This window comes from Coptis chinensis, chromosome 3 (genome assembly GCF_015680905.1).
Source record: "Coptis chinensis isolate HL-2020 chromosome 3, ASM1568090v1, whole genome shotgun sequence".
NCBI classification, from domain to species: Eukaryota; Viridiplantae; Streptophyta; class Magnoliopsida; order Ranunculales; family Ranunculaceae; genus Coptis; species Coptis chinensis.
The window spans coordinates 731,940-752,394 of record NC_141458.1 but is presented as its reverse complement, the minus strand read 5'-3'; the positions used below and the strand labels follow the sequence as shown (position 1 = coordinate 752,394).

General features: G+C 36.2%; 3 protein-coding genes across 3 annotated transcripts; 2 read left to right on the top strand and 1 right to left on the bottom strand.

Annotated features, from left to right (window-relative positions):
• Nucleotides 1-7,060: 7,060 nt before the first annotated feature.
• LOC147507037 (bifunctional protein FolD 1, mitochondrial-like) lies at nt 7,061-10,045 on the top strand. The gene is made up of 6 exons (XM_086599760.1): nt 7,061-7,357; nt 7,750-8,063; nt 8,636-8,872; nt 8,965-9,132; nt 9,407-9,589; nt 9,798-10,045. The coding sequence occupies exons 1-5, from the start codon at nt 7,153-7,155 to the stop codon at nt 9,575-9,577; spliced, it is 1,095 nt and encodes a 364-aa protein (XP_086455886.1). The 5' UTR covers nt 7,061-7,152; the 3' UTR covers nt 9,578-9,589; nt 9,798-10,045.
• Nucleotides 10,046-10,631: 586 nt separating this feature from the next.
• Nucleotides 10,632-15,251, top strand: LOC147507036 (uncharacterized). Its single transcript, XM_086599759.1, has 7 exons — nt 10,632-10,919; nt 10,997-11,186; nt 11,255-11,444; nt 11,728-11,931; nt 12,443-12,742; nt 12,840-14,182; nt 14,830-15,251. The coding sequence occupies exons 1-6, from the start codon at nt 10,743-10,745 to the stop codon at nt 13,807-13,809; spliced, it is 2,031 nt and encodes a 676-aa protein (XP_086455885.1). The 5' UTR covers nt 10,632-10,742; the 3' UTR covers nt 13,810-14,182; nt 14,830-15,251.
• LOC147507035 (beta-galactosidase-like) lies at nt 14,611-20,455 on the bottom strand. The gene is made up of 19 exons (XM_086599757.1): nt 20,096-20,455; nt 19,336-19,431; nt 19,123-19,235; nt 18,988-19,054; nt 18,798-18,890; nt 18,514-18,657; nt 18,319-18,407; nt 18,135-18,240; nt 17,957-18,041; nt 17,616-17,734; nt 17,355-17,519; nt 17,046-17,218; nt 16,850-16,959; nt 16,618-16,727; nt 16,398-16,508; nt 16,203-16,313; nt 15,877-16,082; nt 15,242-15,569; nt 14,611-14,948 (listed from the first exon to the last, which is right to left on the bottom strand). The coding sequence occupies exons 1-19, from the start codon at nt 20,276-20,278 to the stop codon at nt 14,838-14,840; spliced, it is 2,520 nt and encodes an 839-aa protein (XP_086455883.1). The 5' UTR covers nt 20,279-20,455; the 3' UTR covers nt 14,611-14,837.

The following is a 20,455-nucleotide window of genomic DNA, read 5'->3' as shown; positions in this document are numbered from 1 at the left end:
ACTCATCCACATATCTAAAAATATCATTAAGAACGAACAAAGTAGCCTTTGTCTTGTGGGCCAGGAAAAATGATTGAGTAAACTTCCTTTTCACATTATCCTTCACAATAAGCCATCCAGTTACTTGAACAACTACTCCACCATGTACTCTTGTAAGAGTCCTGAGCATCAATTGTTTTGATCTCTACCTTACATTCCTTGTAGTCCATGGAGAGATTGACCACATTAATATCCTGCTCCAAGTTAAATAAAACGCTATTATTTCCAGATTTTTCTGAACTGTAAGAATTCAGTGACATTTAAAAATCATGATTTTCATTCCGAAACCTTCGTTCCATGGGTTTATGATAAACAGATAAAAAAGAGGTAGGGCACTCATATATCTAGATCATATTTTACCGCCACCAACATCAATACAATAATACAACTTATCTAGACTATTTTGAGTTTTAGAATATTAAAAGAAAGAAATCCAACATCTACTTTGTGTAATTCTATAAATAGATATTTTGGTTTATTTAATTATGTAATTTGAAAAACATCATAGACCAGTTATTTTCCTTGCAAATCACATATGACCTACGTGAAACATGTTGATGAGAATTGAAGATATTTTTTATCACGATGATAGGTACTAAAATCAAAATACTATGACAAATTTAGATTCAAACAACTTACATCAATCGTTTTGACAGAAGCCATCTTTCCATCGGGTCCCGGCCTGCTTAGTACACTTGAATCCTGATAGAATCTGTAAACCAGGTCTGGGGATGTTTTTCTTATTTTGCTTGGAATCTAGGAATGTTCAAAAGCTCCATTTCCACCGAGGAACTTCTCTTCTTCTGGCGGTTCAACTGTTGTTGGAGTCCATTCTCTTTCATTTGCTGTTTTCCAAAAAGATGCAGGGAATGTTAGAGAAATCAATCAACGCACCTCAATATAGCTTATTAGCAAAATACAAATGTACAGTTATTCTGTTTTAAGGCCCGGATTTTGGGTCCTTGCAGTGGTTAATAAAAGTTGACATCATATCCTATCTATACTGAAAGCGAGTCAAAACTATGCTAAACAGCTGCTGAAATCAGTGGACTTCAACAATGAGTAAGCTCCCCCTGGAGCTTAATCCCGCTGTCCTACGACGAACCCTCTCTCTGCACAAAAGAAAATTGCAAGAAATGTGTTCCATAACTCATTACGACATCAATCAAATAATGAGCGACACTTCTTCACAAAGAAAAAATTTCCAACCTATAAATAGAAAACTGACAAAATCTATTAATACATAACAACGTAGAGTATAGCACGTTGAAAATGATCACAACTGTTACATGTTTGCACTACCACTCAATTCGAAAGTAGGAACAACCAACCATAAATATGAAACTGGAAAGAATTATTTCGGGAGAAGTGATCGGAGGCAGATTGGAAATAGCAAATAACAAATAACAATACTTCAGAAGATCAAACTTAAATTTTGAAGGTGATTAAATGAAAGGATTGGTAATAGAAACACGTACCTATGATTGTTGTTCTCATTTTCACCATTGGCTCCAAAATCTTAGCCCTGTTTTCCACATAACATGTCCACAAATCTTGGGAGGAAAATCAATTTAAAAGGAAAGGGCAGACAAAAATGTAAAGAAATACACTTCGTGTGCTAGTAAACAAAATGAGAGTGTGATAGTAGTATATAATGATTTCTTGCACCAGAGTGCTATACTCCATTGTTCTTCACCACGTTTTGTTTCGGGTTATTATTCGGGAAACGGTGTCTCTGTTTGCTGAAAATGTGAAGACGTTGAGTTTTATAGTCCTGAGAATGGTTTAAATTACCGATTTACTCTTCGAACGTGAGGTGTTGAAAATTTAGTGAGTGAAACTTTTGGATATCCTTTTGGACCAAAACCGAAAATACGGGAACTAATACACAGCGTCAAATTTTCCCATTATATATAAGAAGATATATAGAGTGGAATTATATGATCTTTAATTATCTTATGGTAATGGATTATTAGATAACCATCTACTAATCAAACACAACCTATTTTACAACTTACCATGCACGTCATAGTTGGTCTCGAATATTATAAGTATATATGAGACCAAGATATATAGCGCAAGTAGAAATTTTTTACCAATAAAAAAAGGGAAAAAATGAATTTGTAAGCATACAACTCTTTTTGTTTTAAAACAAAATGGGCATCGTCGATTTCAATTGTAACAATTAATGTAGGCACTTTATATGTCTGCCGTCCAAATTGACTAACAGAAGCTTACATGGACATTAAATTACCTACGTGGACAAGAGGTTTTTTTAACACAAAGAAGGAAATAAACAAAAAAATAAGGAAAAAATGAATCTATACATAGCATCCAACTTTAGGCCAATTCACAAAAAAAGCGCACGACTTTCTTTTTGTAACAAAACAAAATGGACATCATCGATTTCAATTTTAACAATGAAGGCACTCCGTTTGTCTTGCAAAACAGTCCACTACTCTCCATAAAACTTACATTCATTCTTCCTGAGGACTTCTTCCTGCAACTTTGTAAACTAATTAAGAAGAAAAAAAAAATGAATATCACAAAATCATATTGGTTTTTGGCAAAATAGACATCCAAAATGCCAACCATTGTCTTCCAACTTCAAGCAACACATACAATACAGAATAATGACTGACATATATGCAAACATTACAACCATAATTAACCACTTCTTCAACCTTTTACCTGGCCAAAATTGGTGAGTTGTGGTTTTTCGGATTTTGTAGCAGAGAAACCAATTCAAGTATTTCTTTTGTTTCTTTTGTTTATTAAGAGTGAAAATGGTGTAAGTAGGAAGGTACGTGCTGATCTCAACTCATGTTGGTATTTACACATTGCAACAAATGACTCGCCACATATTTGTTTAATTAGTTTATTTCTTTAAAAAAAATGGTTCTCAATTTGGAAGGCAGATAGTCGGAGTGCCTACATTGTTACAGTCGAAATTGATGATGTCCATTTTGTTACAAAAAGAAAAATTGTATGCCCTTTTGTGAGTTGGTCTAAAATTGGATGCCTACATATTCATTTTTTTTCAATAAAAAAAAGGGCTCATTTTAAAAGATGATCTCAAACATAAGGAGAAGTACTTTTAACAGTATTGATATTTGTAATCAGCAAGTAGTTAAGCTACAGATAATACTTATTAAACGCCAATTACATCATTATACAATGTTTTTTCTGCTATAAACATGGTGGTTAAGTTAATATTAGGGGTGTCAATGGTCAGGTACGGTTCATGGTGATGTAAGAACCAACAAGATCGAACCAATTAATTTTACGATTCCATCAGTTCTAGTTTTGGTTCTAATTCTTAAAATAGTGGAACATTACTTTTAACTTACCATTGGTTCCTGGCGGGTACCCATCGATTCCAGTTCTTCATCTCAATTCTTAAGATATTCACTATTACACACGTTTTTTTATTGTTCTTGTTATGAAAATGTGTACTAAATACACAATAATACCACATGAACGAGTCACTTTCCAAAGATTTGATAGGTAATTATATCATTCAAAAATTTGTGAAGTAAAACAATATCTTTAAGGTTGTACGTACGTTAAAATTGTAAATATAAAAATGAGTATGCATTACATCAGATATAAATGTTAATCTCTATAATGAAATTAACATTATGTAAAGTGGATTTTGCTAAGCTAGAAATAGAGTAAAATAAATTAAGACTACTATTTTATGTGGTTCAGCCATGATCGATCAGCGCCTACGTCCACGAAGAATAGATTGTTGTATATTATTGATGATTGTTGTGGAGAGATTATAATGGAGTAAGTTAGTTGGTGTAATATTGAATGAGTTTATAGCTTATTTAATTCCATGTACAAGTGATGGTAGAGAGAATGGTGTTAGGAGGAAGTCATGTGAGAGTGTAGAGAAGGTGAGGCCGAGAGAATGAAGACCTTGCGAGATAGAGCTTTTCTAGCTTGGTTTCGAGGAAAAGGGGGTGTACATACTATAACTTATTTAGGTTGGGAAGAATAACAAACATAACTTATTTATTTGTTTCTAGAGGTCTGTTGCAGGTCTAATTAATGCCACTATAAAATTATTTCTATTGATACTATATACTTATATAATGGTACGATGAGAGTGAAGCATGCATTTATGTGACAGTGGCATCGCTAAGGTTACTAATAAGCTTGAGAGCTAGATCAAGTAGGACATCAAAGAATTTTTCTATTTCATGGTCTATGCATATGGTATTATGGTGCCTGGTGAGGCATTGTCATTACTGGCCTCGTTCTCTATTTATGCAATAACTGACAAGGTTATGAGTTCTGAAGCAGGTGCTTGGTCTAATGGTCAGAAAGTTGCCTCAAACAAACACAGGCCTTAGACAAACCATGTTCTTATTCGTGGCTTTTGGAAAGAAATGCCTGATGAAAATTTCCATTTTTATCATGGAACATCATATCACGGCAATAGCCCTAGGTGCCTTTGTCCCATCTATACGTGGTTCGAACACAATCTTTATTACATTTGCATGAATTGAATGAATACGTACGTCCAGATTATTTGCATGGATGAAGGCGTTGGGATTGTTTTGATTCGCAGGGCAGATGAAGATAGGATGTCCACATCTCTAACTAACTATATATGTGTATGAAAATTTCCTATCATCCTCCACCTTCATAAGTATATTCCAACATATATATGGTATGTGAATTATTCGAAACATGAATCCATTGGGTATAATTCGTTTTCATTTTCATAAAAATTTGTGATTCGGTCATATATTCCAGTACGACAAACATTAGTCATTATGATAGTTCATGAATGATTCGATGTTCTTCAATAAAAATTCGATTAAAAGTTCGTAGGTATAAATAAACCACATCGATAACACAAAATATAGGTAGAAACCATATGAAATTACTTATACTGACTGTTATAACTGAAATATAGAACACCTCATCATTGAAAAAACTAAAAAGTAGTTCTTTTGAACCATACATCTCATCATAACAAATTGGATTTTTTTTAAGAAAATTAATAATTTCACTAAACTTGTAAGATAAGAGATTTCAAAAGTTTCCCTAAAGAGTTATATATGTCCCACTTATTACATCTATACAATAAAAGAGAGTGGTTTTTGGAGTATATAAGAAGAAAAAATGATTTATATAGCATTAATCATAGCTGCTCAAACAAAAAAAAAATAGACTAGATATTTTCGAGGACCATGCATCACATTGTAGACATTTTTCAGGTTTTAAATACCGACATGATCATGTCAGAGATATTTTATGTGATGTATTTTGGAGGGTTGGAGTACAAGTGAAGAAAGAGACTCCCGTGAATTTTCTCACTGATCCGAATGAGGGAATATCAACATTTTCGCCCTGCGGATGTATTGATCTACAATTGGCCGGTTTTAAGGGAGCTGAGACATGCGTGTGTTGATGTAACTGGAGCCTCTCCGTTGGTAGCACTTGGAAATGGAGTCTTTGAGGTGGAAGAAATAGCTAATAGAGCAGTGGCAGGGAAGATTGAGAAACACGAAGAGGCTTGTAGAGCTAACCAGTATTGTTTAATTCCGTTCAGTTTTGACACTTTTGGTTTCTTGGCACAACAATCTGTTGAATTCTTTAAGAGATTGTAGAAAGTTATAGACTGTAACGTCATGACAGCTGGCTCTAACGAGTTTGTATTTAAGATGATAAGATTTGTTATTCATAAAGGACATACGGCGCTGTTGCACGCTTGTCCTAATTATTTGTAAAACTCGTTATCATTATCAATAAAATTTCCACTTGCAAAAAAAAAAAAAAAAAAAAAAAAAACAACAACAACAACAATAACAATTGCATTATATCTCGTTTAAAGATTTTAAGAATATTTGGGTATTTACTTGTTGTAAGAATTTAAAGATAGGCCTACCTAGGATTTGATATGATGTATATACTAGATACTAGTATATACTATATACATCATACTAGATACTAGGGGTGTGCACGGGTCGGTTCGGATTGGGTTTGGGTCTAAACTGACAACCGAACTGACTCTATTGGTTTATATTTTTTTGGAACTGAACCAAACTAATTTTCAGCCGAACCGATACCCAAACCGAACCAGATGGATTACAGTTTAACCGATGTTAACTGACCCAAACTAACCGGTTTTTATATATTTTTAAATTAAAATAATTAAATATATATATTCTAAACCAATGACCAAACCGACCCTATCGGTTTTCAAACGTACTTAACCGAACCGAACCGACTCATAAACATAACCGACCCAAAATCAACTGGTTCGGTTCAATCGGTTTTGTCGGTTCAGCGAATTTTATGCACACCCCTACTAGATACTAGATACAGGCTACTAAGAGTAAGATTTGATACTTGAACTGTATATAAGATTTGTTCCAAATGTGTAATTTCATTATGGCCAAATGTGATAGACTACTCATTCTAAGAACAAAAAAAATATTTATTTAATTAATCAAGTGAGCGGAGTGAACGTTCTGGGACGAGTGGGGAGTATGCAGACAAAAAGTTATTTGGTTGGTTTATGTCTGTCTGTCCTCATTCTTCGTCTCTTCTCTTCCTCCCTCTCTCTCTCCACGCCTTCTCAATCTCTCCCTCTCCCCTCTCCCCTCTCCTCCCTCTCCCTCTCCCTCTTCACTCTCACTCTCACTCTCCTTATTCCTCTCCGCTCATGTCCCCACTACATAGCAGTATACTAGTAATAATCCGTGAGCGGATTACTTGGTTTCTGCCCCCTCGTTTCATCTTCATCCATATCTATCTCAGTACACTCCTGTATTCTCTCATCTTCGGCATTCCCATTCCTTCTTCCCAGTTATTATAGTATATATATTTCATAATATTTTACAAAAATATAGTGGTGGAGTTGAAAACTATATAAATTTGTACTTGTGTTGGTTGTGGACCACATTATAAAGTCTCAAACACATACGTCAAACATACGGTCAAAATACAGTGACTAGCATAGTGTCAAAATCTGAAAAGTCAAAATTGACACACAGTTACAGAGGCAGAGTTAGTTAAACTAGTTGAGTTCAGTTATCACTTAATTCACTTATCATATCAGTGACATAGAAAGTTAGAAACACAGGCTTAAAAATGCAACGACAAGTAGCATCAGCATGGCACAAATTTACAAGAACTAATCGTAGACCTTACCTCTTTTCTTCTTCTTCTCCTTCTTACAATACCAATTCTAACAACAACTCTTTCCTTAAAACTCCGCAAATCCTCGGCCTCGACCTACCCGAAATATGGAAACCAAGTGTACTGAAGAAAACGCCATCTTCTCATAATCACAATGGTATGCTTAAAGTTTTCCATATATCTTGTTCGTTTCTTCCGGGCATTTATTCAAATAGTTTGTATTATTAGTTTCTTGGTTTTATAATATGTGCATGTTTATGGACATAAATTGAATGGCGTTTGCTGGTTTTGTGTTTACATTGTTGACAAAACTTGGATGTACAGTAGTTTTTGTGTTTGGGTGCAATGCACTTTCTTTCCATCAAAACTATGTTGTTGATACGTAGCCGCAAACTATTGATTGAATAAGGCCACCAGCTTAGTTCAAGCATTTATATAGTATAGTTTATAAATTGTTTACTGCAGACATGTTTCGTTCTAGTTTTATTGTATAGGGTCTCTTATCTCATATACTTCTATGCTGTTTTGTTTGGTGATATCACACAACAGCTGAACAGACTGCTTCTGTGATCGACGGGATCTCAATTGCAGAGGAAATAAGATCAGGAATAGCTCAAGAAGTAAGCAGAATGAAGAACGCCATTGGAAAGGTTCCTGGCTTAGCTGTAATTCTAGTAGGCGAAAGAAAGGATTCACAGGTGTATGTACGGAATAAAGTTAAAGCTTGTGAGGAAGTTGGAATCATGTCTTTAACGGCTGACCTTCCTGATGACTGCCTAGAAGATGAAGTGCTTTGTGCTGTGTCGAGTTTTAATGAGAATCCATCAGTTCATGGTATTCTCGTGCAGCTCCCACTTCCCCAAGTAATTTCTAAAACTTTGCTGTAATTTTATTTTTTCAATCCATTCTACATAATCTGTTTTTCAAAGATAGTTGTTCGATTGAGTTTGTGTTTGTCTTCAAACTAAGGTTTTGGTATATTGGTATCTCATTCTTAAAAAGGCTACTAAATTGGTGACTTTACTAAGTATCATTGTCCACAACTTTAAGACAAAGCTCCGACTTTAGTTTCTTGTAAGTCTTTGGGAAAATAATGACAATGTATGTTTCCTGACTTCCACGTAACATAGAAGTGGCAAAAATGCAAAATTGTTAGTGCCCACCCTTTTAGAGGTTGCACCATAGACGAGCGTTGGTTGGAACCTTACCATTATCTGCCATTTGATCTTTTAAGATAAACATAGCTATCAAATGTTGTGTACCATACGTATTTTAGGTATAGAGAGATAGATCATATCATCATATGTGACCAATGGAACAACCGAACCTCTTACGTGAGAATCCATATGACACCGATGGAAGTTAATGTTGGATGTGAGGTTATAGCTTCTACCTCTCTGTTGTAGAGATTGCTAACTAAACGTTTCTGGAGCAGCATATGGACGGGGAGAAGATTTTGAGTGTGGTGAGCCTAGACAAAGATGTGGATGGCCTCCATCCACTGAACATTGGAAATCTCGCCATGAGGGGAAGGGAGCCACTGTTTGTCCCCTGCACACCTAAAGGATGCATTGAATTGTTGTTGCGGTCCAATGTGGAAATCATGGGGAAGAATGCAGTGGTTATTGGGAGGAGTAACATTGTCGGGTTGCCTACTTCTTTGCTTCTACTGGTACAACTTTTATGTTTTACTGTCATTCGTTTAATATACATTTTAGCATCATTAAAGAAAGTGTCAAAGAGTGATGTTTTGCTGTCTGGCAGAGGCACCATGCCACAGTTACCACTGTACATGCCTTCTCAAAGAACCCAGACACAGTTACTCGTGAAGCTGACATTGTAGTTTCTGCCGCTGGAGTGTCCAATCTTGTACGTGGCAGTTGGCTGAAACCCGGTGCTGTTGTGATCGATGTAGGGACAAATCCAGTTGAGGTGAGACCTCTTGCTTTACTTATCTCATAGAAGGATATGTTGGATGTGGAGGTGTCATGGTAAACCAACTAAAGATGAGTGCATGCTCTTCCTTGAAAAGCTCTTAAAAGCTCAAGCTTAGAGATGGGATATGGTGCATATAAAAGTAAATACATGGGGAATCTATATAATTCAGTGCTTTTAGAGCTCAAAAATAAGATAAGTATATGAGGAAGCATTTGTGGGATTAACTGATGCATTTTGAATGTATCTCTTGTTATGAACAAATGCGCAGGACCCCAATAGCGAGCATGGCTATACTCTCACAGGAGATGTTTGCTATGAAGAAGCAGTGAGGGTGGTTTCAGCCATAACCCCTGTGCCTGGAGGAGTGGGACCAATGACAGTTGCAATGCTCCTTTCCAATACACTCGACTCTGCAAAGAAGGCATACAGATTCACATAGACCTCCCAAAAGGTAGATTCTTGACTTGGGTGTTTACCGTGTCATGCAACTTTATGTTTGTCAAGTAAAAACTCATAAAGAGGTGGCTAGGAATTATGATCTCATCGAAGACATTAAAAAGCAAGCTACAGTTTTCTATTTCTGAAAATCAGTTTAGAAGTTAATACGCCAACAGTTTTTGTAGTTGGTCGTCTTTATCTGATATTTATGGATTTACCAGGATTTTCAACCAGAGCTAGAACTATCTGAAACCGCCAATGAGTTACGAGGAGGCCGCTGCTTCAACTTTTTTGATCGTGAATTAAGATGCATACTTGAGAGTAGAATCTATTCCATCTCGTATCCATTGTGAAAGCAGCCCCACTTGGGTTGTAAATTTTGTTCAAATCTAAAAGTAACACTGAAAGTAAGAAAACAACGACAAATGTGTAAAATTATTAAACTAAATCAGTGTCACTATTTTTGTAATGGCAAATTTTCCGGTATCCATGAGTTAGTCAAGTGAGCAGAGCAAACATTCTGGGCCGAGTGGGGGGTATGTGGACAAAAAGTCATTTGGTTGGTTTCTGTCTATCTGTCTTCATTCTTCGTCCCTCTCCTCTCCACGCACTCTCAATCTCTCTCTCTCTCCCTCACTCCATAGCAGTATACTAGTTAGTAGTGGCATGTGCCCTTTATATATAAAAAAGATCAAGGGTAGATTCGGTATTTGAAACCATGGACCAAAATATTGTCGATATATTTGATATATTACCGATATATATCGGTATTTTAGTACACCGATATCGATATTTTCGATATATATTCACCGAATATAGAACTCTTTTTTTTCAATATATATATCGGAATTTTCCGATATAAAACTTTATATTGCCGATATAATCAATATATCTGATATTTACGATATATATTGGTTGACTTTTTGACTGTTTTTTAATATAAATCCAATATTTCCAATATTATATTTCCATTATTTTTGATATTTTAAATAGTTTGGACTGATCACAAAAAAAATAAATATATCCTATATATCCGATATATATCGTTTTTTGGATACACCGATATATCGATATTTTGGGCCTTGTTTGAAACATCGTATTATTAGGCGCGTACTACAAACAGTAGTTTTGTGTAGTGTTTGGAAGTCGGTTAATTTGATTGAACAATGAACAAGGTAGAGGAAATAATTACTCTTTTATCACAACTTGCTTCACGCATCCAAACAGACCCTTGTCCACAACTTGCTTCCTTAAATCAATCTCTAAACTTAATAAATGAAGATGAATCTAGGGTTAGGGTTTTACACAAAGCCCTTTCTTTAATGTGTTTCAAAGCTCCCCAGGTCAGTTGCATCCCCATTTTTCATTTCTTATTCATTATTACTTATTGTTATCTGATAAAGTATATTTCTTTACATAGGTTTTTGATGAGGAGTTAAAATGCATGGTGGGCACTATTGTTTCTGTTTTAAATTCTTGTATATCTTGTCAAGTATTAAGTAGTTTTGAGAAAGAGGAGTGTTTGAGGATTGGGACTTTGATTTCGAGAGGGAATTGTGTGAAATTGATTCAAGCATGTTTCGGCATTGCTGGAAAGTTAGAGAAACATGGTAAGTATTTTTTTTTGTTAATTCCATTTGTTGAGAGTTGGGTCTTAAGCATTTTTAAAATGTTGCAGAGACACTTAAAGAGATGCTATTGGGTGCTGTATTACGAGTGGCGGTATCAGCGTCTTGTTATGAGGGTTTGTCCCCGCGTACCCCTGTTCTTAGTTTGGAATCAGGATGTGGGATAAATGCTTCTCTATTGGAGATTCAGCATCTTTTCCATGAAGATATTTCAGTCACCAATAATAAGATACCATTGAGGTGTGATGCATTTGCTTGTATAGTTTTGTAACAGAATGTTGATGCCTTGTATTGTTTAGAGATAAAATACTTCAATCAGCTTAAAAGCTTTTCTTTTATACTTGGAAGTGGAAAAAAGAATAGTATATTTATCATGCCAATGTCTCTTACAAGCTCTCTGTTGAGCTCAACATCATGTCTCTAAAAGACACCCTTCGTCACCATAAACTTAGTTTGAAGGTTTTGCTTTCATAGTTCACTCAATAGTTCTTTGAATTTTTTCTTTTGTTTGAATTCTTTTCAGGTTACTTTTGTGGTATCTTGACCCGCTGACTCTAAAGCATGATGTTTCAGAAGTGTTACGGGAAGTTGTGGAAAGGCCCTTTCTGGATTTGAAGAAAGAACTGCATGATCGATTGACTTGGCGTTCTGTAGTTGTGTGCTTGGCACTTTCCCCGACCAAATTTATTGAGACAAGGACTCTATTGCACAACTGGTTCCTGATAACGTAAGTTCTTTTCCAAACAAGTAAATGAACCAGCCATTGCTATTGCTAGTTGTTTGTTCGTATTGTTGAAAAAATTGAATTTTAGTTTTATATGAATTATAAGTTCAATCTGTCTTTCAGTTGTGAAGAAGTCCTATATATTTTGTCTGTCCATTCTTATGATTATCCAATATGTTTTCTGAAGACATAAATAGGCTATATATTAAGGCATACTCTATCTCTCAATTTCTTTCAACTTCATAGAATATGTTGTTTTACCTGAATCTGGTCCTATGGATGTCATGGAGCAGCATGTATTAGTTCTACAGTTTTTTGCATTTAAGTAGGACATGTAGCAAAAACACATTTATTTGTTAGACTACCTTTTAGTCAATCTGAAATACTTTTGCTAGATACCTTTTGGCCAACTTGTATTTCTTATCTAGACAACACATTGTGGGTTATAATTACTTAGGCACCTATCAAGCTCATAATGATGTTTACCAGATCAATGGGGTGCTTATTTGACTAGGGGCTTGGCGTCCATACTAGAGTTTCAAATCAAGTTAGTTTCATCAGTGCTGGATGTACTTTCCCAGCCAATGGGGTGGAGTCTATCAATGGAAGTGGGGTCACAGCTGCCGTTTTCTGATGCTTATTTTGCAAATGAACACAACATGCTGGCTGTGTTATTGGGACCTTTCTCTTGTGAAAGTTTTCTTGGCTTAGCTCATCATATCAGGGAATCAGATATTCTCGCTCAGAAGTGTTCGCATCAAACTTTTGAAGATAATACAACATGGAAAAAGTTGATAAATTACAGATCTACATGGTAAATTACGACTCTTTGTTAGCACAAGTGTGCATCTGTATATTTCAATGCTTTGCTGCCCTAAACTATTTAGATGTCTTTCTCTGTTATGTTGCAGGGCTCAGCTGATAGCCTTCCCTGAATGGTTCTTTTTCGCAGCAATATTGCTCTTCTCCAAGAATGGTTGTCAATTTGCATTTTGGTCCAGATGCATAACAAGTGCTGTGACAACTGAGCACACATGTGATGCAGAACAATGTTGTACTGCAGCTGCTAGATATCTTGCGTATATTATTAGCCCCATGAGTGAAATCCATCATGATCTCCTGGTTAAAAATTTAATCCAAATATCTGAATCTTGGATAAAACGGTGTAGCTCAAATATGAAAAAGGGTACATCTGGTTGCACCAAGAATTTAAGAAAACTTGAACTCCGTGACAAAGGGAAGGATAATGTGGCCGCCAAAGAGATTCATAGTCAGGCTTTGAGACTCTGGCTCAAGGATTTTCATGACTGTCATGTAAGGTACTGGACAGATATTATCAAAAGGTCCCTATTCAAAGGAGCTTGGAAACAGAATACATCTTTCCAGCTGCAAAACTTATTATTCAGAAAGATTTCATTGGGCATCTTTATTGGACACTCCAATTTACATGAGGAGGGATGTGAATTGTTGCTTCACTATGTTGCGACAGGTGATATCCTTCGGTCAACAGGAACTCGAGATATTGAGTTGAAGGATGAAATTCAGAAGCGCAAATCTACTGATGATGCTGTAGCAGGAGTCCGTCTTGTGTTTGATTTATTTGATGTCATAGAAAGTATGTCATCCTCAATATTTGAAACCGATGAGAACAGGTTGAGTTTTGTTTGCCAGTTGAAAATGAAAGCTGTCAGGTTCATAGTAAAGTGTATCAAGAGGCTGCTTGAAGATATCAAAGATTGGGATACCTGTAAAATGTCCATGTTATTTGATCTCCACAAAAGACTGGAAAGATGGAGTTATCAAGAGGGAGACATCATCAAACGTTCCAAGCCTCTCGAGGATGTTCTTAGTGCCTTACACTGTAAAATAGACTTGCAATAAAAGTTATGTAGATACGGTTGCGAGATGCCTTTTACAAATATCTGGTTCCAGTTTTGTGGCAGCCAGATGCCATTTTCAAATATATGGTTCTTTTGTAGCAATTCAGGATATTGTCACAGCAGTGGTGGAAAAGTTCTTACAGAAACTCCCATGAATAGTTACTTCCATGAGTCTAATACTTGTGGTTGGTTACTTAGGAAAGTTTTTCCTGGTGAAGGAATCCAATCAGATTTCTCTATGATTTGGTATGATTAATCTTGAGAGACTGCCAAAGATAATAGGAGGGAGAGAGACCATAATGGTGGGAGTGGTTGATGATTTCCTAGCAAGCCTAAGGATGGGCATCAATTTCTTGACAAACTGTCAAATGCATGTAAGTGAACTCATTCTTTGTTACAAATAGTTGTAATTTATTCTTACAAGTGCATTTAATCAAACTAACATAGGCAATGGCTGGGTAAACTTTCTTTCAATAAGTACATCTTTTTGGGTTGAATGCTATCAGAAGAGTTTGCTACTGATGCTTTGAAGTTTGAATAGAAACTGGAAAACAGAGTCAATAAGTGTAAAACATTGGAACGGTCAGATATGTTCTACCTTGGAATAGAAATCCACTTGGTACTATTACTGTATAATAATCCACCATATAATGATTGATAAAAAGCCATTAATAAGGGGTCAACTGTACTAGAAGGCTATTACACAAGTCTAATGATGCTAATCCACCATATAATGATTGATAAAAAGCTGTTAATAAGTGGGTCAACTGTACTAGAAGGCTATTACACAAGTCTAATGATGCATTTTCGAATCTAACATTTTATTACTATGTGATTCATTCGTCAATATGGGCTTTTAATTGGCCTAAGGATTTGTTGCAAATTACAACTTTGTATTTTCTCTGAAACACCTCTTTTTGTACAGATTATAAACAAACGCTTAAAACCTGTCTGTGTAGGTCAGTCTGTTTAGGAACCAAAAGGGTTAACTAATGATCTTTATTTGCTGCACTTTGGACAGTGACCAGATCAGCTGCAGATAGCCTCGACTGCAAGCTTCTTCATGAGACTGGGACAAGGATCTCCTCCAAACAACTCAGGAGCTGCAATTACAGAGCACCCTTGTTGTCCAATGCAAATCTGCCAGAGACGTGAATTTTTTGTGAAGAATGTTACGAGAAAAAAATGCAACTATCAAGAAAACGAGTTGAGCTGAACAGGTGACAAGTCTATAAAATTCTTTACATTACTCTGTATGAGAAATAAATTAGGATTAGTGTGTTCGAATTCGAGTAACAGACCATGCAAAACTAGCTGCAAACATGGATTTAGGCCATCCTAAGTAGACTTAGTCGGGTACTTGTTCGGCATAAATGTTGCGGTAAAAACAATCATAATATCCATGATAAGTGGAATAAGAAAGTTCAATATACCTTAAAAGCATCATATGACTTGTGGGCATGGCAGCTGCCTTCCTTATAGCTCCCACATACTCCTAGTGGAGTTCCGTAGCTTGCAAACTTTATTGACGAGATTTTCTCCCCTGGAGCACACCATAGGTGGGCTACTGGTCTCAAGGGTGCTTTTCCAGATGTGAGACTCAAATAACTCTTCAAATTTGGCTGCCAATCAAAAATTTCTGAACAAACACTATTTACCGTCTTTTTTAGCAAAGAGATCCCACTCGGGTCACCACCCATTTCTTCAAACACAACCAATTGGTTATCAGTAGGATTCAGCCATGAACGAGGAACATGATACCTGAGATAAAACGTTTTGAGTTACGTCCAAAAGTTTCCTACTTGAACAATCTAGGGTTAACTAGTATTACCCCCACTAGATGAGCCAATTAGGATTTTCCCACACTAAATGGGAAATTAGGACCCCCCTAAAAAAAACACAACACACACACTAGATCAGCCAATTGCCTCCCCCCCCCCTCCCCCCAAATTGTATGTATTGGGGGATCCTAATTGGCTCATTTAGTGGGGGGTTAATACTAGTATACAATTTATATGGGTTTTTGAGAACCATTTGAATCGATTGTACTCGGGAAGCTCTTTCTCACCATCTTTGGGATGGTTCTCCACAATAACGCTGGCATTTTTTTGCACTGTATGTTCCAGCATAGTTGCAATCACCACAAGAACCATATGATTTGTATGCAGTCCAGTAGCGTCCAACGCTCTGTCCATTTATCCATACCTCACCTTTTGACATGCTACCCATATCTAAAGCCAATGGATCATTACCAGGTATTGCCTTGAAGCTGGTCTACAAGTGCCAAAGCGAAGAAGTTTTTTTTTTAAAAACATCAAAATTATAACTTGATACTCTATTCGCAAATTCAAAAGATTAATACATCGGTGGTATCTCTCAAGTCACAATCCTCACCTTGTACCATGTCAAGGGTTGCTTTTGAGCCAATGAAGCTTCATCGACCCACTGAACTTTGTTAGCACCTTGGAGTGAGTAGAGGCCCATGTTTTCACCATCTAAACCAATCTGCATTGAAGAATACAAGGCTTATCCTCTTTCTTGGTGTCGTGATGAAGGAAGCTCAAAGAAGAGAATGGCAAGAAAGCAAACCTTATAAGACCATTTCTGCAATGTCAAGTCTCTCTTCCCCTCATTGAGGCCATTCAGCATAATGGGACCAAGAACCCCAACATTCCACGTCTCAAAATGTACACCAACATTCTATAACTCACTCATAAACAACAGTGTAGCCACAATCAGATTCTGATACATCTAAACACGAGCAGAGTAAAATATGGAACACATTGAACATATGTGATAGAGAACAAACCGCGAGACCAACAGCAACGCTTAATAGAGAAATCTTGTTAACCCCAGCTATAAGCTTCACTTTGCCACTAAATGTGAGCTTTGGGTTATCGGCACTCCCGTGTGCAGTGCCTGCCAAACAAAAAGTTACAAGATAACAAACAATCATGAAAGTACAGATAAGCATTTGTGATTGATGGTGATAGGAACTATTGTAACTTCGTGTTTGCATTTGCAAAAAATCATCTGTCTACCTGATAGTTGACCATTGATGAAAACATGCAAAGCATGACCTGCTGATTGCACTGTGAGCACAGGAGAGTTTCCATTTCTTAGGAACCCTTCATTCGGGTCTATTTTGACACTGAACGAAGAGGAGACTTTGGATTAGAGGTAAAGAAGACCAACTAAAACTGATAAAGTGAGAGTGTTGATGGGCGAACTACTCACTCTGTTGAGTACCACAAATAGTCTGAAGCATCTCTTGTAATATTAATCTGCTCCATCAACCCGGCCTTTGTAATCGATTTGTCATCATAGGAGGCTGCTTGTTCGTTGTGTGACTTCCAAGGAAAATTTTGCAAAACTGGCGAGTACTTGGTCTGTGAGCTTTGAGAGCCTATCTGCACAGTAATTTGGATGTTATGTGAGATATTTCAGTATTGATCGATCACCAAGTGATAACAAAATCTCTAATTGCTCAAGTGTGAATCTTAAAGAGAAATGTAAGGACAGACTTAGCTAGAGTCTGATCCTCACTTTTGCAGTGTTGAAAACAGGGTTCTTGCAGTCAGGAAGGATGCTGATGGACCATGGAGGCAAAGTATATTGCAATCCCCTAAAGGTCATTGTTGCATCAGATTTTTGGTCATAGTTCCCCAAGAATGCAGCACAACCTCCTGCCTGATAGTTGAAAACATGAGCCTGGAGAACAAAGAAGTGACGAGGATCAGTTGCACAACTGGGTTAAGCATTGAGATGGTTTGCAGGATAGAGTTAAGGATTGACGAAGAAATGAACCTCTTGTTGGTTCCCTAGTTTTGTGATAGTGGGTTCTGAATAAACTAGCGCAGGCTCACACATCTTTATCGCTTTATGGAGATCTCTCAGGTGGCCATATTTGGGTTCATTTAGTAATCCTAGAGATATTTTACAAACACAAAGTCAAACAACCTGAAAATAGTTTAGTTGAATTCATGTAATGATCCAGAATCTTCTGTCTCTTTCTTACTGTGTTGCTTGAATTGTTCAGAATATTATATATGCTTCAGGAATAAGGTGATGGTAATAACTAATAAGACTACTAATCATAATATATTAGGAACCAGTGTCAAGATTTCCCAAGCTTGTTTATTAGTTACCAAATTCATCGATTGGAGCATCATAGTCATAGCTAGTGGCAATGAATCGCCCTGAAGTACGACCGAAATTTGTTCCTCCGTGGTACTGTAAAAGAAAATGGAGTAAGAGCCTAAGGTCCAACAGTCCAGGACAGCGTAAGTTGGATATTTAGTCTTCAAGCAAAAAACATAAGCCTACCATGTAGTAGTTCATGAATGATCCACCTTTCTGTATAAACTGTGCCACTGAATATGCTATGTCTTCAGCTGGTCGGTGAGGAACAGGAGTTCCCCACCCAGTATACCTGCCGACCAGACCAAAAGAAGGATAAGTTGCTGGAGACAGTGGGGAGTTTTTACTGCAACATATTCTGGAAACTTACCAGCCAGTCCAGTTTTCGGTCCACATGGTGGGCTTATTTGGCTTGTTAGGAGAGAACCAATCACAGTAAAAATCGTTGCAAGCGTTTATCTAGAACAAAACCATTACATAGAAGTTAAGAAAAGGTGTCGATGAAGATTATGAAAATCTTTTAAACAATATGAAAAGAAAAGGGTAAGTGCGCAGAGGCGCATACAATGGGGTCAGGTGCATCGTCTTGCTTGCACATGACCCAGGGAACTCCTGTGCCTAGACCCACAGCCATATTTGCTGCCCATTTAGTATAGGCACGACCAGGAGCACCGATTTCGAACTCCACTGGTCCAAATTCGTTCTCTATCTGTGACTCACATTCAAACAAGAGATCCATCAGACTCTTTTTTTCGGATTCTAAGTTTATTTGAATTAAAATGATATAAGTGGCAGTAACTAATGACATTTCAAGAAACATATCCTAGAAAGAAAAAATGATCCATGTACCTGCGAAAGAATTATTGGACCTCCCTGAATTTGGAACAAATTATCTGCCTTCATTAGGTTGACAATATGTTCTGTAAATCTTTGCATAGCAGCCTTCGTTTTGCGATCATTTGAAAGAACATATGTAAGTCCATTGAACAAATTTAAATGAACATGAATAAACGGAGAAATAAGAAATCGAGTTAACAACCTTGAAAGGCTCATTATCTGTTCTGAAACTGATACCAGGAACATACTTGAGCCAGACAGGAAATCCTCTGCATTAAAAGAACATATTATTAACTGAAAATCGAAAAACAACTTGCGTTCGTAAATGTGTACGTACCCGAAGTTCCATTCTGCACAAACATAAGGGCCAATTCGAAGATGAACGTAAAGTCCTGCTTGATGTACCAACTTGACGAAGCGAACTAGATCATATCTTCCCTCGAAATAGTACTACTTTAACAGAAGAAGATCATTAAATCTTATTACCCATGCAAATTGAAAATTTTAAAGTAATAAGAAAAAGGATGAAAACTGAAGCATTTTTCACTACTTTGCCTTGGGAAGGTTCATGACCATTCCAGAAAACATAAGTCTGGATTACATCCAAACCTCCATCTTTTGCCTTCTGAATAAGATCAGGCCACATCTGCAACAAATATTGTTTACCAAATAAATAATATGACTACAAATGAATGACATGCAAAGAGAGAAAAAAAATAAAACTTAGGGGTGTTTGGATCCTATTTATTTATTGTCAAAAAATGTTTATTAGTGAAAAAACATTTTTTGAAAAAATAAATGTGTTTGGTTTCTATTTTAAAAAAAATAGTTTTTCATCCAAAAAACATTTTTTGGTCCCAAAAACTTGTTTTATGATAATTAGGTAAAACTTGTTTTTCAACTTAAAAAACTATTTTTTTCTAAAGGAAACATTTTGGGTCCTCAATGCAAATGAACTCACAGTCTCACAGGATGTTTTAGATTTTAGTGATTTATGCCATAATATGCCAAAATATATCGAGAAACATAGTGCGAAATTTGATTTGATAAAATAGCTTTTAAGAAAAATCACAACCAAACATGTTTATTAAAAACTGTTTTTAGAATAAATACTTTTTCATAAAAATGTTTTTTAAGAAAAAATGATTTTTTGAAAAAATGCAAACCAAACACCCACTAAGCATTTGCAAAAAGTTGGAAGAAAATGGTAGAAACAGAATAATGATTTACGACCAACTGGAAAAACAAACTTTACAAATGTTGAAGAAAAAGGAAGTATCGAATAACCACATTTTTCGATAGAATTATACCTCAGGAGTACTTCTAGGATAGTGAATAGATCCTGAAATGAGAATTCTTTTTTGTCCATTAATAGCTATAGCTTTATGATCATATGAAACAGAAGCTCTAACAGAAGAAGAACATGAAAGAAGGATCCCTATTAACAACAACAAACTGTTGTTAGTTAAAAACATTAAATATTTACAACCCATGTATGGTTCTCTTTTTTGGTTGAGTAACACTAAAAACTTCTTTATGATCAAAGAAGACACACAAGCTTAAGAACTGTTTTATATTAAGAGAGTGGAAATGTTGGAGTTTGTTTAGGCATTATTGAAAACTATGAAGTTCGGCATTGAATAGAAAGGGAGGTAGGAAGATGGTTTTGG

Coding starts and splice junctions, on each gene's coding strand:
- LOC147507037 (XM_086599760.1), top strand. CDS start 7,153: ATGCAACGACAAGTAGCATCAGCATGGCACAAATTTACAAGAACTAAT. Junction 7,358..7,749: donor ATCTTCTCATAATCACAATG/GTATGCTTAAAG, acceptor ATCACACAACAG/CTGAACAGACTGCTTCTGTG. Junction 8,064..8,635: donor TGCAGCTCCCACTTCCCCAA/GTAATTTCTAAA, acceptor TTTCTGGAGCAG/CATATGGACGGGGAGAAGAT.
- LOC147507036 (XM_086599759.1), top strand. CDS start 10,743: ATGAACAAGGTAGAGGAAATAATTACTCTTTTATCACAACTTGCTTCA. Junction 10,920..10,996: donor TGTGTTTCAAAGCTCCCCAG/GTCAGTTGCATC, acceptor TTCTTTACATAG/GTTTTTGATGAGGAGTTAAA. Junction 11,445..11,727: donor AATAATAAGATACCATTGAG/GTGTGATGCATT, acceptor AATTCTTTTCAG/GTTACTTTTGTGGTATCTTG.
- LOC147507035 (XM_086599757.1), bottom strand. CDS start 20,278: ATGGGTTGTAAATATTTAATGTTTTTAACTAACAACAGTTTGTTGTTG. Junction 16,728..16,849: donor CATCAATGGTCAACTATCAG/GTAGACAGATGA, acceptor TTTGTTTGGCAG/GCACTGCACACGGGAGTGCC. Junction 15,570..15,876: donor GGAGAACCATCCCAAAGATG/GTGAGAAAGAGC, acceptor GTTTTATCTCAG/GTATCATGTTCCTCGTTCAT.